The sequence below is a fragment of the Nansenia antarctica genome (genome assembly GCF_963989245.1).
Source record: "Nansenia antarctica genome assembly, chromosome: 11".
Classification (NCBI taxonomy): Eukaryota; Metazoa; Chordata; class Actinopteri; order Argentiniformes; family Microstomatidae; genus Nansenia; species Nansenia antarctica.
This window is the reverse complement of record NC_137681.1, coordinates 24,207,956-24,225,737: the sequence shown is the minus strand read 5'-3', so window position 1 is coordinate 24,225,737 and position 17,782 is coordinate 24,207,956. Positions and strand designations below refer to the sequence as shown.

Below are 17,782 nucleotides of genomic sequence, written 5' to 3'. Positions count from 1 at the left end.
GGGACAGGCATTTTCAAATTCCATGAGCTCTCTCTCTCTCTCTCTCTCTCTCTCTCTCTCTCTCTCTCTCTCTCTCTCTCTCTCTCTCTCTCTCTCTCTCTCTCTCTCTCTCTCTCTCTCTCTCTCTCTCTCTCTCTCTCTCTCTCTCTCTCTCTCTCTCTCTCTCTCTCTCTCTCTCTCTCTCTCTCTCTCTCTCTCTCTCGCTCTCTCTCGCTCTCTCTCGCTCTCTCTCGCTCTCTCTCTCTATGGATAAGACTCAGTAACAGATGCTGTGTGTATCCTAATGCTGGAGGTATAGTAAAAGTGTATAGAGCTTCTCAGGCAGCCATGAGTAAGAGTGTAGTGTAGGGATATGGTTTTACCATTGTCCATCGTTTCCATTGTGTCCTAGTCTATCGTTCCCCTCCCCTCCCCTCCCTCTCCCAGCTTGTACCAATTTCCCCAAAAACTCATAATTGACAATAACTCGTCTCCCTCTGTGCCCTCCTAAAGTAACCTTCAGTCCCTGGTGAGTAGTGAGAGTCGTCCGCCGCCACCACCCCCCCCCCCACCCCCCTCGTTACACTCGAATCTCATCATCGTCCTCGTCCATGAAGGAGAAGTCTCTGTCGTCCTCCCCCCGTGGCGAGCTGTACTTGGCGCTGTCCGTGTCGCCCTCCTGCAGGTGGTTGAGAGGTTTCTCCTCCAGGGCGGCCGAGCCGGAGCTGGACACGGAGCAGCTGTCCAGGTGTTTGTGGTTGTTGTGGTGGTTGTGTTGGTTCCGGCTGCTGCGCAGCTCCGGAGGGGTGTAAGGGTCCGCCAGGATCTTCTGCTGCTGCTGCTGCTGGTGGTACGTGGTGTTGCCGCCTGTGCGCGGGGGTCTCGCCGGGCCGTGGTCCTCCTCGTCCTCCGCGAGGGGGGGGCTGAGGGGGGGCGAGCCGCGGCCCTCGCTGCCCTTGCCCTCCTCGTAGCCCAGGTCGTCGTCCTCCCCCCAGGCCTTCTTCTCCATGACGCTCAGGATGTCCCCCAGCATGGAGGGCCCCAGGTCGATGTGGAACGACATGATGGACTCGGCGTGCTTCATCCCGCCCCCGCGAGACATGGACGGCAGGAGGTCCGTCAGCTCGCCGAAGTTCCGCTCGTCGAACTCTGAGTCGAGCGTCGCCATGGCCGCCGCTCCGTTGACATGGCTGCCGCCGTCGTGCTCCGAGAGCTTCTTGAGGGGGCTGGAGGAGACGCTCTTGGGCATCCCTAGGTTCGCCCTGCCGGGGTCCTCGTCGTTGAGGTAAGGCATGGAGATGGCACTCTTCACGAAGTTGGGCGAGCCGCCGCTGCCGCCGCCGCCACCACCGGGGGGCGCCAGCGTGCTGTTGTTGTCGTACTTGTCGCCCCGGTTGACCGACTGGGAGCGCTTGCTGCTCCTGAAGGTGCGGGAGAGCAGGCCTGGCTTGGGCCCGGGGGAGCTCTGCGGGGGCTCGGGCTCCTTGGGGGGCTCTCCCGAGCGGGTGGCGAGGAAAGACGTGTCCCCGAAGGCGTCGCCGCCCCGGCCCACGTGCATGGTGTGGCGGAAGTCCCCCAGAGGGGCGCTGATCATCTCTGCGGTCAAGTCGGCCCGGGAACGCCTCTTGGACTGGGAGGAGTGGGACACCAGCTGCTTCAGGATAGGCATGGTGAAGGGAAGTGTCTTAACACTCAAAAGACACACAAAAGAAAACAATGATGGGACTAACACCTGGGTCGGTGCTTAGAGTTCGGATATCTGGGTCCAAGCTCAATCTAAAAACGGTGTGGGATGTCGTCAAAGGAAATATATATCCAGGTATCTGCTGTAGACGGCCATTGTGGTCCTTAGGAACAGCGTTGTTGATGTCTGAACAGCGTTGTTGATGTCTGGTTCCTGGGAATCCACAGGTTAGTCTGAGGAGAGACGGAGAAGAGAGGGCCGATTAAAACCAGGTTGCAAGAGTTCTACAAACCGATGCTCGAGTTTGAAACTTTGGCAAGGAACATGGAAACAGATAATAAAACCCTGAATGACTGCAATGTATCGTTTCATTCCTTTTGGAGAAGGAGCAAACCTACTGTAAATGACAATAAAATCCGACCATTTCCAGTAGCGGCTGCCTGTGTCGGGCACAAAAACGACTCGCTTTTCCCATCTTTTTCCTCCCCAATCCCATTAGGCATCAACTGTGGAAAGTGTATTTGCGAGGGCTTTGAAAGAAACCTCAGTTGAGTGGCTCACAACTCTGGCAAGAAGCGTTTGGTCCTGAAGTCTTGAAGGGTGTTATGTAATGGGAACAAAGGTATTCTTGGATCAAGTGGGGAGAGAAACAGACCTACTTCACTTGAACTCAAAAACCTCTAGTCTGCATGAATTTCAAATGGAGATGAAAAGAGTCATTGTAATACATTTTTTATGCAAATATGTGTCCTGTCTTGATAGCACTTATCATAAATATTCAGCGGGAATAGATATCTACACAGGCATCTACACAGGCTTCTATTTTCGGGGTCTGTCTGTACTATAGTCCCTGCCACTAACACTCTACTACAGTCCCAGAATCCGAATCATTTTTATCACATCCAAATGTACAAAAGAGTCAAATTATTTGGCTTTGGTTCCTCAACTTTTTGCAGCATTGCAGCATCAAGATACAAATCACAACGATAAGTTGTGGATGTAATAACATAAGCCCTATGTAATAAGTAAAATATGTAAAAAGTAAAGTAAAAGAAGTACGGTAATAATAAAGTAATAAAGTCCATTTGGTCCCCTGACGGTTGCATAACCATAGTCACAGGACACTGGGAGCCCAGGCCGCCCTACTGCCTGCCAGGAATGAAAGAAAGAAAAAAGAAAGAATGGAGGAGGAGGAACTGTGTGTGTGTGTGTGTGTGTGTGTGTGTGTGTGTGTGTGTGTGTGTGTGTGTGTGTGTATTTCTGCTGCTTGGATTAATTTACAACAGAGCTCAGGAGAAATATAGACTCGCATCGCATTCTGCTCTATCCCTTCTGTCATCAAGAGATCAAGTCTCTCCCTCCCGCTCTCCCTTTCTCTCTCTCTCTATTTCGTTTCTCTCTTGAGGGCTTTATCATTTCAGCTTTTAAGCCCCCTAGGCTACACACTGTGAGAGTTTTGCGATGTTATAAGTTCATTGCAAGCCACACTGTGCGACATGGAAGGAATAATCTTGGGTACGACAATCAATTTGATGCGCGCACACTGTGCGACGAGCCACAAACTTTAACCGTAGGCTACGAGGGAGCGTCATCAGCGTCGTCATCAAACGTCATCCGCGTGCGTCCGGCTCCCATGGCAACAGGCAGGCAGCAGCGATAAACGTAAACAACGGCGCCTAGCGAGAAGCGTGCACTTGCAATAGTGGCTTTCATGTGCATGGAAAAGGCCCAAAAAAGGAGGAGAAAGAGAAACATGTGTTGCCTTTCTGTCGCCTGTGTTTGTCATTGCGTCTGCGTTTCTATTCGTCGGTTAGTCGACGTAAGTTGTAGCAGCGTTCACATTGCGAGACGCTGACGGACGACCATCCAAAATGTCAGATACTGTCAGATATTTGTGGCAGGCTGTCTTTGCTCGCAAGACCGTAACATCAGTCATCTTTGAACCATACACACAGTACGACGGAGTAGGACCACCGTTTTGGACCCACGACCACAGATATTGCCCACGACTGGTGATCTTTCGTCTGGGACAGCCCAAAATCGCACAGTGTGTATTAGACTTTAAAGGGGGGAGGCTTGAAGCCTTCTAAGGAGAATCTCACTAACCCTATCAGAGGCAACATCCCCCTCCATCTGCATACAGGCCAGATGGCCGGGGTGGGACTGGCGCTACGGCGTTGAGAAAACGCTGAGAAGAGCCTTACTGGCGGTGACTAATGACCGTGTTGGGCCCGTTTTAAAAAACCCACGGGCTTGGGGGTCTGTGAGCCTGTGATAACTTTGCGTAGGGGCATATGATTTACTGCTCGAGCGCTCTCTCGATTTCACACTAGGCTCTTTGATCCGCAGCCTGGCACTGTGATGTACGACTCCCTCGGACCTTTACAGCGCAGTGTCCCCTTACACACGGCCAATCTGTGTCGTCGTGTCCCCCCCCCCGTGTCGCTGGTTGACCCCCGCGCTGAAACGAGATCTCGAGAACACAATGGCACGCAGTGTCGGTGGAGAAGCAGGGTTTCCAACGACCCCCCCATGTTAGGGCCAGCTCAGCGACATACTGCTTAGGCGCTACGTCGTGGAGCCCACCCGTCAACAACGGCCTCGATTGTGACTCTCTCTATCCGGGCTAGCGACCACCGTTGTTTTTGTTTTGGTTCCAAGCATGGTAGCCCCCCCCTCTGCCCTGTGTCCTAACCCCCCGCCCTGCCCTGCCTGCATGGTAGCCCCCCCTCTGCCCTGGCTGGCTGTGTCCTAGCCCCCCCCCCCCCTCTGCCCTGTCTGCCTCCTAGCCCCCACTCTGTCTGCCCTGCGTCCTACCTAGTCCCCGCTCCTAGCCTGCCTGCGTGCCCTCTCTGGATGAATGGGACTCCAGGCAACAATATTCTCACAGAAAACGTCACCCGTGAACACATTTGCATCTCCCGACAACAACAGAGCCTATTCAACTTCCAAAGGCAACTGTTTCACCAACGAGAACAGAGAGGCGTTTGATAAATGACGAGCTAAACCAGTTTGTATTTTCTTTCTTTCTTTTTTGGGGGGTGGGGAGGGAGGGTTTCAAAAGGACAGAACGTCCCTGTGGAGAATTCAATTGTCTTCTCTACCGTGGTTTAACCTCTTTTATTCAATAACCTACCCATAAGCGCTCAACAGTGGCTCTGCCTGTGAGAGTGAGAGTGTGTGTGTGTGTGTGTGTGTGTGTGTGTGTGTGTGTGTGTGTGTGTGTGTGGTGGTTGTGGTGGGCGGGTGTTCTAGCCTAACCCCTTCAACAAAGAATCCTCATTTACAAAAAAAAAAAAGAAAAAAGAAAAGAAAACAAGGACAACACTATGAGAAAGGACACACACACTCAGAGTGAATGAGTGAGTGAGTGAGTGAGTGAGTGAGTGAGTGAGTGAGTGAGTGAGTGAGTGAGTGAGTGAGTGAGTGAGTGAGTGAATGAGTGAATGAGTGAGTGAGTGAATGAGTGAGTGAGTGAGTGAGTGAGTGAATGAATGAATGCACTAGAGGCTTACAACAGCACAGCCCTGACTGAAACATAATACAGTACAGTCTCTTACGTTTCAACTGAGGTTCACACCTTTGGCCAACTGGAAACACCTCAGCTTTCATCCGGAAAAACAATGTGCAAAAACCCAACAGACATGTGGGCGAAAGGACAACAGCATTACGCTGAGAGAAAACAAAACAACGGGTGTTGCCCACCCTACATTGTATACGCTAGCTTAGCCGCGGAAGTCCCTTAAGACTGCTGACATTGCTGCGTTATTGCAGGCTGATCCATCATTAGCTAATATTAGCCTGACAGATTATTACACAACTCACTTTCCGTGGTATTGTAATCCACACTTGGCACACTAGCCGGCCTGCCTGCCTTTCTATGTAAACGCCAGCTCAGTATGAGACTCGACGCGTTACTCTCCTGTAGCTTGACCTGGCTCATGGGTCAACCCGTTATCAGCCTTACATAATCCCTGCAGCGTTCACTCCTACAAGATAACACGGGGCTACTGTATGCGCCAATCACACCGAAAGCCGTTCAGTGTGATTATTGCATTACTGAATTACTGCCCATAACGGCCCCATAGCCAACACAGAGACATAGTAAGTGATTTACTCTGAATACACAATACCTCCCTGTCAACGGCAGTTTATGGCCCGATTACGAGGCCGTGCCTGTGCTTGCCAGGCCAGCCCGGGCCAGGGGAGGGAAGCCAGACAGCAACTGGCAGCGTTGATCCAAAGCAGACTAGACTAGACTCCCCTGTCCTCCCCTGTTCAGACCAGACTACTCCTGTGTCCCTCCCTGCCCTTAGCTGGCCACGTCTCCATGGCGACATTAGGCCTTCAAAGTACTGCCTGCCTGCATGGTTTGCTACTTATAAGCTGGAGAGAGAGAGAGGGGAGGGGGGGGGGGGAAGGAGAGGGAGAGTGAGGGAGGGAGAGAGAGAGTGAGGGGGAGAGAGAGAGTGGGGGACAGTACTACCTGCCTGCACGGTTTGCTACTTATAAGCTGGAGAGAGGGGGGGGGGGGGAGAAGGAGAGGGAGAGTGAGGGAGGGAGAGAGAGTGAGAGGGGGAGAGAGAGTCCTTCTTTATCCCCTCCAGGGTGAGATCACCTTTTACTAATGGATTAGCCGTCCTGCCCCTCAGCACTCGGTCTCCCTGCCGGCCACATGAAGCATAAAACAAAACAATGACCACAATACAACCAGCCTGGAGAGGGGAATGCTTTTGATCTGATACATCATTAAAAACACATTCACTCTTCAGCGGGGATGAAGGACCCCGGCGGTGGTGCTCAATTATCACAAGGGACAGACATTAACTCCCCCGGGGGCCATTTTAGGAAACGGGCCATTTCATCTTCTTCCCTTTTTAAGGTGAGGTGGAAGTGTCATTAGCCGCATACCTATCAACTGGGTCCCCCCCCACCTCACCACACACACACGCATGACAAAAGATGAAGAAGAAGGCCCTCGAGGCAGTGCTCTCATAGTACTCTCCTCTCTCCTTTTAGTACAAATTGTCTTTAACATAAATCACGTGAGGGACAGAGGGTGTATGAAGAAAGACAGACGTAGACATTCCACGGCCCAAAACCAACATTCCAGACTCTAGGCTTGTCGCTCCTTCTCTTTGAGCCGAGGGGAGACAACAAAAACTGTGTGCGCAGTTTACAGTTTTCGTTTAGCATCATTTCACTTCGGCGCTAAGTCTAGACAGCTAGAAAAATACTCCAAAATCAAAGCTTGCTGGGCTATTTCCCTTGACTTTGAGCGTCATGCGTGGGTAACTAAGGTCACCAGGGACCCGTCTAACCCAGAGTAAACCCATAATATGTTCTTCATACACACACACACACAGTCTGGGTCTCTCTGTACACTGCTGGGGGGCTGAATTCCATTTCAGCTGGGGGCTGAATTCAATTTCAGCACTAAGTCATTCAGAGCAGAGACATCATGCTAGCTAGCATTCCACAGCTATCAAACAGCCAGACAGGAGCACACATCAGATAAGAGTCAGACTAGAGGATGTTAGATCCTACTGTATATACAGTTCAGATGTCTATTAGGTCTATCTTTATTTTTTTATTTTTTTTGTATTCTATTTTTTTATTTTAGTCTACTATTCAATTGTCACTTTATTTTGTTGTTGTTGTTGTTGTTGTTGTTGTTATTGTATGTGGTCTGAGCTGTTCACTCAGGGATCAATAAAGTATCTATCTATCGCTATCTACATCAAATAATGTCTGTGTTTAAGGTTAAAGGTCAAATACAGGGTATGGAGATGTTTTAACGATTATAGGCTCCACCTGGGCTCCCCTCCTCAGACCTCTCCACCCCCGAACACCCAACTGCACCTCAGTTGTTCTGGAAAGAAAAGTGTTATTCCTTTCTCTAGCACTGTGACTACTGAAGGGACGTGTTCTTATGAAAGGTTTTACTTCCAATGACTGATGCACTTTGTTGATTCAATGACACTGATATGTAAAACATATTTAAGACCAACTTAAATGGGGGATAGATGGTGTGTTGTGGGGGGGGGGGGGGTAGGGGGGTAGAAACGTGTGCTTTTTCTGCTGAACGTGAATCTGTTTTGAATCCACACATGATCTGGCGCGCCAGGCCTAGCGAAGGCTGGCAGCCTTACGTAATACATCACCCACATAACAGTCACATGACATCAGATCAGAAGCAGCAGCGGCAGCAAAGCTATAAATGATTAACAGCATCTTATCACCACCCCGAGGCTCAAACCCAGCAGATTACATCACCACCACCCTCACCATCATCATCATCATTAACTTTCACTCCACTAATCCCTCTGCCTTGATCTCAAGCTCCGGAATCCTCCGGGCTTCCACAATCCAGACCTCCAACGTTCCAAACCAACGGCACGAAACCGTCCAATGTTCCACATCAAATACTCTCTCTCTTTCCCTCCCTCCCTCCCTCAGCCCGATGCACAGGCATAAGGGGCTTTAGTGATGTCATCGATGATGCCAAGGCTAACCCTCTCACACAGCTGGACCACCTCAGAGATCCACAAGCAACCAACAACCAACGGCAAACATTTTCGGGCTAGTTTTATTTTCGGGGGCCGCTTTGAAGTTTTAAAAAGGAGGAGAGACACAGATGCATGTTACTAATTCACCAGGCGGAGGCTGTTGTACTCGACTTGTCAATAGAGAACCCAGTTAGTGGATCGTACGCAACAGCTTAAGTCATAGATAGATAGAATAGATAGATAGAATAGTACTTTATGGATCACTGAGGGGAAATTAAGCTGCTACAGCAGCTCACGCCACAAACAACAACAACAACAACAACAAAATAAAGTGACAACTGAATAATAGAAAATAGACATCTGAGACATTATATACAGTAAGAACAGTCCAGTATGATGTAACATCCCCCAGAATGACTGATTACCCAGATGGTGTCAGCCGGAGGAGGGGTTGTACCGTGTTACTGCAGCAGGCAGAAAAGGTCGCTAAAGTTTTAGCATCCAGTTCAGTTGACATGTGTTCTAAGGCTCAACTAAGCAGTTGTAGACTACTTCCTTGAGTCTGTTGTCCTCGCCAATCCTTTCGACAGCATATTAGAGTGTGCTTGTCATTATTTCTGCAGCGTAATTTTCCATTCTTCTATTGTAAAAGAGGCCGTGGTCTCAATGGGACTCCCCACTAAAATAAAGGTTAAATACATTCTAAAAATAATAAATATCCCACTAAAATAAAGGTTAAATACATTCTGAAATAATCAATTCCCACTCAAATAAAGGTTAAATAAATGATTCACTGAAAAGGTCAGGTAAAATACAAGATCCTAATCCTTTTCATCAATGAAAGGAGCCTTTGGGTAGACTTGAACTAGTAACCCCTCCCCCCCCAACCTTTACCCCACCCCCATGGTCAACCACCACATCAATAGGACATCTCTGTCTCTTGTAGTCTCATTAACAGCCTGCATATTGAAGTGCTAACGCCTGCTGTGGCCCATTGGCACTGCGTGACAATGACAATCACAACTTCAGTCAAAAGAATATTCATCCAACCACCCAGAGCTAAACCAGCCGCTTCACAGGCCTCGGTCCAAAGGCTTTCAGCTGGAAGGCAGGAGCTGTACAAAAACACACACAATGTGATTTCCTCATCTGCTGTAAAGTCTTTATCAAAATGCAATAACACTGTATCAAACGTGTATCACTAGGCCTGTATTGGACACTAAGTAGGTGTGTAGATAGATACGTTATTGATCCCACAGGGGAAATGAAGGCGTCACAGCGGCTCACAACACAAAAAAACAACAACAAAATTAAGTGACAATTGAATAATGGAATAAAAAAAAGAAAATGAAAAGAATAAGGCAGGTAGACCTGTCCAGCCTGCCGTTCCTCCTAAGGAGTGGGGCTGCTTTTTACATTTTATTGAACCTTTATTTAACCAGGAGATCCCTTGAGGTTAAAATGTCTTTGTCGAGGGAGGCCTGTCCAACGGTCGACTAGGAGCCCTGCAGCTGTGTGAGAACTTAAGCCCCGCCCACCATCCTGTAACTGACGTCTCGCTGTGAACTCATTACCACCCCTCTCTCTCCACCTCAGGTCTCTGCTAACTCATCTACCCATCATCCTCCTCAACATAGGAGCAGCTAGCAGCACAGTGTCAACTCATCACAGTCTCTTTACCATCCAAATGTTAAAATGGTAAACGGACTGCACTTATATAGCGCCTTATTCCAAAGAGCTTTACAATGGCCTCTCGTTCACCCATTCACACACACACACACACACACACACCAACGGCGGCAAGCTAGCATGCAAGGCTCCGGCCTGCTCATTGAGAGCAATTTGGGGGTTCAGTGTCTTGCCCAAGGACACCTCGAGACGTGGACAGGAGGAGCCGTGGTCGATTAGTTATACAGCCAATATGTTATATACGCCATTTACGCTTTTCTCCAAAGTGACTCACACTGCAGTGAGTGCATACATTTTTCAGAATATATGGTCCCAGCGGGAATCGAACCCACAACCTTAGCATTGTTAACACCATGTTGTTAACGTCAGTATATACGGCCCGCTGACACCTTAGTTAACGAGCAGTTGAAACGGTGAAGTGGCCGGTGAATGTATACGACCCATCAGAATCAGAATTTATTACATCCAATGTACACAAGTCTTAGGCTTAGGTTCTTTGACATTGGCATTGCAGCAGGATACAAAATCAACAATAATAGAATAAAGTAAAATAAGTAAGGGTAATTCATTTAAAAAAAGTAGAATGAGGTAATGGTAGTTGCTACTACAGGGGGACCAGTCGGACGGCAGTAGAACAGTAGTGCAAAATGCTGTACCGGTTACAATGAGATGAAATGCAATATCATACAATATGGAATATAGTACAGATATGACGCATCCATACCAGTAATACCCATTGTTCCCCATGAGCTGCGTCTAGCTACAGAAAGAACCTGTCCGTCCTGTTTCTTATCCGCCTGGTATGCTGTCTGAGGTCAGCCTGTATACACACCACATGACATAATGACAGAAAGAGAAAGCGCTAAGAGAAAAAGACAAACTGGGGAGATGGAGGAGAAGAGAGGAGGAGGGGGGGGGGGGGGTGACCGAGACAGAGACAACATGGCCTTGACTAATGAGAAAAGGAGAAAGAGCAAGGGAGAGAGAATAGAAGGAGGGGGAGAGAGAAGAGAAGGAGGGGGAGAGAGCGAGAGAGGGATAGAGAGAGAGAGAGAGAGAGAGGAATAGAGGTTTAGGTGTGGCCTTGGGTGTCACCTGTGCATAATGAGTTACAGAGGCGTTGGACCCAGGCAACACTGTGTGGCAGCTACACTATCTCAGTGTAAACAACTCAAGGTACGGAGGGCCTCGGGAGGTGAAGGGTTAATCCCTGTAGGGGTGGTCTACAGCCACGCAGATGAGCTCCAACATGTATTTAACCGCACCCACACACACACACACACAGACACGGCTAGGAAACGGTCGGGAAACAATACAAATGTTGACCATGTTTGTCGACAAGGTTAGGGGGTTGACCTCAACCCTGAGGACCGGTAGAAAAGACAACAAAGATAACCCCGTCTGAGGGCTGACAGCTTGTGAAACCGACGGCTGAGGTAACTTGGACACACGGCACCAGACACGTCCACATCGCCGGGTCAAGAGGAGGGCAGGAGTGTCTGGTGCCATCGTTATCCATGTCTGTGTGTGTGTGTGTGTGTGTGGGGGGGGGGGGGGGGGCTAATCCATACAGGAGGCTGACGACCTGGTGACGACCTGGTGAACACACACACACACACACACACACACACACACACACACGTCTTCACATGGTGAAACATGCACGCACACACACACACACACACCTCTCAAGACAAGCCTGGACAGCTGACTGAGTACATATACACACCTCAGCAGGAAAGTTACAGTGTGTGTGTTTGTGTGTGTAACTAAACCCATGTGAACCCACCTACCACGCACACACACACACCTCAGGGGGATTAAATGGAGCGTGTCGAACAAGGAAGTGTAAAGCCAGCGTGTCAGAACCAGCTGAGGCACTGTGTGTGTGTGTGTGTGTGTGTGGGGGGGGGGGGGATCAGACCGCAAACACACACACAGGCCTCCCCCTCCTCCCACAAACACAAACATTCCAGCCCACCACACACACACACACACACACACACACCTCAAATCACTCACGGTTTGTCGGTTTGTCTTTCATCTCCTGTTATCTACCCAGCCACGGCCCTGCTATCATATACGCGCACGCACACGCACACGCACACACACAGTTAACTGTTGCCCTCGTGCTGCACGTCTCAACAACGTGGCTCTGTGGAGGAGAGGGTTCTAATCCCATCGTCCATCAACACAACAGTGTTATCCAACCAGACTGGTTACTGTTACTGTTACTGCTGGACTAACTAACACTGTTACTGCTGGACTAACTAACACTGTTACTGCTGGACTAACTAACACTGTTACTGCTGGACTAACTAACACTGTTACTGCTGGACTAACTAACACTGTTACTGCTGGACTAACTAACACTGTTACTGCTGGACTAACTAACACTGTTACTGCTGGACTAACTAACCCTGTTACTGCTGGACTAACACTGTGTGGTTGGACCACAGGTGGCCAGGCAGCCAACAGGAGGAGGTGGAGGAGGAGGAGGAGGAAGAAGGGGGATCTGAACTCCGCTCCATCCAACAATCAAAACAGATGATTAACATGTTTCATTCTTGTCAATTGTCCCATTGTACACGACAGGCCCTGAGGCGTTCCCTTCATAACTCCCCCACCCCCCCCTCCCCTCCCTCCCTGGAACTATGAATAATATCCTGTGTGGGAATGTGCCACTGACTCTCCTCCTCTCCTGAGGGCGTAGGGCGGGCAGACCCAGGGCCCTGGAGGCTGGCCAGGCCCAGGCAGGGAGGGAGGCAGGGAGGGAGGGAGGGGGAGGAGAGGCCACTGTCCCCACAGGGAAGGACACACAGATGGGGCGACCGCAGAGAGACACGCCCTGGTAGGGGTGCGGGGCTGGGGGGGAGGGGAGGGGGGGGTGGAGGGTGGCACCACTTTGCGCTGGACTCCCTCCCCCTGGACCGTGTGCCAACCCAGTGAACCAACACAGGGGGGGGTTCGCTCTGAAAACAACACAAAAACAACAAAACAAAACGATTCGGTTCTCTGGCCCGCGCCCAAGCTCTCATTAGCGCTTACAGTGAGGCACGGAGGGGGATTGCGTGTGTGTGTCAGAGTGTGTGTGTGTGTGTGTGTGTGTGTGTGTGTGTGTGTGTCGGATTAATCACGGCATCCCCTCCCTAACTAAGTCCTAATAAGGACTAAGCGATCTGCGGAGCGAAGCGGAGGATTCAGCAACCGAGCAACAGCTGCTCTACAATAAAGAGAGAGAGAGGGAGAGAGAGAGAGTGAGAGAAGGAGGGGGAGAGAAAGAGAGAGTGAGGAAGAGAGAGAGAGGGAGAGAGAGAGGGAGGGAGTGTGAGAGAGAAAGAGAGAGAGGGAGTGTGAGAGAGAAAGAGAGAGAGAGGGAGAGAGTAAGAGAGAGAGGGAGTGTGAGAGAGAGTGAGAGAAGGAGGGGGAGAGAAAGAGAGAGTGAGGAAGAGAGAGAGAGGGAGAGAGAGAAGGAGTGGGAGAGAGAAAGAGAAAGGGAGAGAGTAAAAGAGAGAGAGTAAGAGGGAGGGAGAGAGTAAGATAGAGAGAGAGTAAGAGAAAGAGAGAGTGAGTAAGAGAGAGAGGTAGAGTAAGAGAATAGGAGAGAAAGAGAGGGAGAGAGATTATAGAGCTAAAATAACAGAAGCAGAACAGACAAAAAAAAACATTAGTGAACAGATGCCCACACCGTCAAAGCCGCTTCCACTCCTGTCGTTAAAATCACCACAACGTGACATTCACCCCCTCACTCCAGGTGTACTTTGTCCCTACCAAACTCCTAGTCAGTCAATGGAAAAAACAGGAGCTCGTTCTCTAAATGGCAGTTAATTATTTATTTATTTTCCCTCCAAAAGAGAGAGAGAGAGAGAGAGAGAGAGACAGAGAGACAGAGAGACAGAGAGACAGAGAGACAGAGAGACAGAGAGACAGAGAGACAGAGAGACAGAGAGAGAGAGAGAGAGAGAGAGAGAGAGAGAGAGAGAGAGAGAGAGAGAGCGAGTGGCTCTGGGAAAAAATGTGCCAAATCACCAGAAAGATAAGCAGTGGCAGATACCAGTGTATACCAGGGCTGCATCCGTTCAGCGAACGCAGCAGTTACTGCTGACTGACACACACACACACACACACACACACACACACACACACACACACACACACACACACAGAGACACACACAGAGACACACACAGAGAGACACACACACACACAGAGAGACACACACACAGAGACACACACACACACAGAGACACACACAGAGAGACACACACACAGAGACACACGCACAGAGACACACGCACAGAGACACACGCACAGAGACACACACACACACACACACACACAGAGACACACACAGAGAGAGAGACACACACACACACACACAGAGACACAGAGACACACACAGAGAGAGAGAGACACACACACACACACACATACACAGAGACACACACAGAGAGAGACACACAGAAACACACACACACAGAGAGAGAGAGAGAGAGAGAGACACACACACACACACACACACACACACAGACACAGACACAGACACAGACACAGACATTCTAATTCAGACAAGAGACGCACACACGCACACACACACACACACACACACACACACACACATTCTAATTCAGACAGAGAGATGCACACACACACACACACGCAAATGTACAAACACACAAACACACAAACACACATATGGTCAGAAATCCACGGGAGGCATTTCAATGTGACCGGAGGAAGATAAGTCACTCTGAGGACCACCCTTGCTCTGGGTTAACTTGTCAACAACAGCTCCACTCTATATCATCACACGCCCCTCGGCTGGGGAAGAACTACAAAGACCAGGGATCAGTGAGCGCTGAGCAGCTCTCCCTGACTGACAAGACGAGGAGGAGATCACACACGCCCACCGTGCTGGGCTTTAACGACACCAACAGTAGTCAACAAAACCCTGGACCACAAAGGCAATAATAGCTCACAAAAGAACACACACAGGCTCGCGAAAAACATCCCCACTTCAGCCTCACAGTGCAGCCTCGCACACCAGTCCACAGTCAAGAGAAAACAGGGCCACACACAAGCAGAGGGGGCAGACAGACAGACAGACACACACACTGAAGTAAAGAAACTGGCACAAACACGTTGTAAACACTTTGTCTGTAACACGCATCGTTAGCAAAATTACAGGTCTACTACATTTACCAGCATACACTGGTGTCTTATAACGGCTGTGTGTGTGTGTGTGTGTGTGTGTGTGTGTGCGAGTGACTCCTCAGGAATGCCCAATCCAGCGAGGGGATCCGTTACAGCCCAGCTCACCTAGAGCCAGACGGACTGTCACCCTCTCTCTCAGAAAGGTTGGGGGGGGGGGGAGAGAAAGAGGTAGAGAGAGAGAGAGAGAGAGAGGGAGAAAGAGAGACAGGGGGAGAGAAAGAGAGAGAGAGAGAGAGAGAGAGAGAGAGAGAGAGAGAGAGAGAGAGAAAGAGAGAGAGAGAGAGAGAGAGAGAGAGAGAGAGAGAGAGAGAGAGAGAGAGAGACAGGGAGGAGGGACGTGATATCTTGCAGTTGGAGGGGGAGGGGGTAACAGGATACAGGCAGCAGGGCTGTCCTGTCCTGGGGGGTAGTGGTAGTGGTAGTGGTAGTGGTGGCCTAGTGGATAGTGAGTTGGACTGGTGATCAGAAGGTCATGAGTTAAAATCCCACCTGGGAACACCACCACTAGTGTGCCCTTGAGTAAGAAACTTAGCCGTAAGCTACTCCGGGGGGAGACTGTCCCTGCAATCTCAAATCAAAAGTAAATCAGAAAGAGAGAGAGAGAGAGAGGCCAGGTAACAGGATACATAGTAGTTGTCAGACCAGCCCGGTCAGCCAGTGGACTTGCTCTACGCGCAGAGTGTACCCAACACAGAGACGTGGCTGTGTTCAGTGTCACCTCTAATTGATAGGGACGGTTAGCCAGAAACACTGGGACTGCAGTTCTCCAGCAGAGAACATTATGTTAGTGTAATCTGCTCTCTCTGTCTCTGTGTGTCTCTCTCCCTCTCTCTCTGTCTGTTGGTCTCTCTCCCTCTCTCTCTCTCTGTATTATGTCTCTCTCTCTCTGTGTCTGTTGGTCTCTCTGTATTATGTCTGTCTCTGTCTCTGTCTCTGTCTCAAAGAACAAAGAAATTTGAACACATTACACCAATCCTGAGATCCCTGCACTGGCTACCAGTCTCTCATAGGGCTTACACACCGGCAGTTCCGAACGCCGGTTCGCGTTCGCGTGCCGAAACCTCCGAACGTTGGCGATGTCTGGCGAACGATACACTGGTATGAACGCGGGCTCGTTCGCCAGACAGTGCCAACGTTCGGAGGTTTCGGCACGCGAACGCGAACCGGCGTTCGGAACTGCTGGTGTGAAAGAGGCCTCAGAGAATTGAATTCAAAATCCTCCTAATTACATACAAATCACAAAATGGTCTTGGACCAAAAGACATATCAGATCTCCTCCCACCCTATATTCCCGCAAGGTCCCTAAGGTCAGCTGAGACTAATCAGCTAATAATTCCAAGAGTAAAAACAAAACACGGTGCAGCAGCTTTCAGCTCCCTGAAGAAATCAAACAGGCCCAAACCCTTAAAATATTTAAATATAAGATACAAACCTTCATGTTTTACACCAGTTATGATTAAACACCAACACTTCTATCATTGTCTTTTTAAATGTTTTATCTATTTACTTGCCTATTGCCTACTATTTACTTTATCTACTTTATCTATTAACTTTATCTTTATTTACTTGCCATACCTTGCCTCTGTCTCTGTCTCTGTGGGTCTCTCTGTCTCTGTCTCTGTGTGTCTGTGGGTCTCTCTGTCTCTCTCTCTCTGTCTCTGTCTCTGTGTGTCTGTGGGTCTCTCTGTCTCTCTCTCTGTATTCTGTCTCTCTCTCTGTCTCTATAGGACAAGTCAGCAAGCCTTATCGGAAACTAACATCAGCACAGATGGAGCCTCACGCAAATTAGATCCGACCGTCATGCCGAAAGCATTTCGACATCTGACTCCGTCGGATCACAATCACATCGAATCAACATACTTGGCTTCACGACAGCGTACGAAAAAGAGGAAGTTCACTGTTCGACAACATGAACCGTAAACTGAACTTTGTAAACTGAAATCAGCCGCCAGCGTGCGTTTAGCCAGGGACGTCCCGGTCCGACTGCTACTTTTTTGGATTCCATGTCACCATTCTGTCGTTCCCAGTGTTGCCACGGCATCCAAGTCGCAGGTCAGATTTCTCCGGAACAAATTAACCTTTTATGACTGACGACCGTGGTTATCTTTGTTTGTGTGTGTGTGTGTGTGTGTGTGTGTGTGTGTGTGTGTGTCTGAGCAGTAATAAGCTCAAAGTGCATCAACAGCTCTTCGCTCGCAGGGATGTGTTTTGCTGTCAGACGTGTATGAGGTCAAGGGTCATACGGATGTGTGGCCTAGTTCCCTGAGACACTGAGACAGGTACACACATTCCTCTCTCTCTCTCACGACAAACACTCAATCACACACACACACACACACACACACACACACACCTAGACTGTCTGTCCCCACAGACTTCAACAAAGCCGCCGGGGCCGTGTCACAGCAGACACAATGGACCAAAACCATCAAGAATCCAAACGCTGCCTCAAGTGTAGGAGGAGACAGGAGCCAAAACCTGCTGACACACCTAGGGAGGGAGGGAAGACACACACACACACACACACACACACACACACACACACACACACACAGTCTACCAGGTAACTATTGTTAAATCATAAACTGTTTTTTCACACACACACACACACACACACACACAAACACAAACAAAGACAGTCTACCAGGCAAGTATTGTTCAATCATAAACTGTTTTTTCTCATACACACACACACACACACTCTCTC

General features: G+C 49.5%; 1 protein-coding gene across 1 annotated transcript; it reads right to left on the bottom strand.

Annotated features, from left to right (window-relative positions):
• Nucleotides 1-559: 559 nt before the first annotated feature.
• On the bottom strand, nt 560-1,648 carry cdc42ep4b (CDC42 effector protein (Rho GTPase binding) 4b; the record flags this gene model as incomplete). Its single annotated transcript, XM_080542614.1, has 1 exon — nt 560-1,648. The coding sequence occupies one exon, from the start codon at nt 1,646-1,648 to the stop codon at nt 560-562; it is 1,089 nt and encodes a 362-aa protein (XP_080398740.1).
• Nucleotides 1,649-17,782: the final 16,134 nt, after the last annotated feature.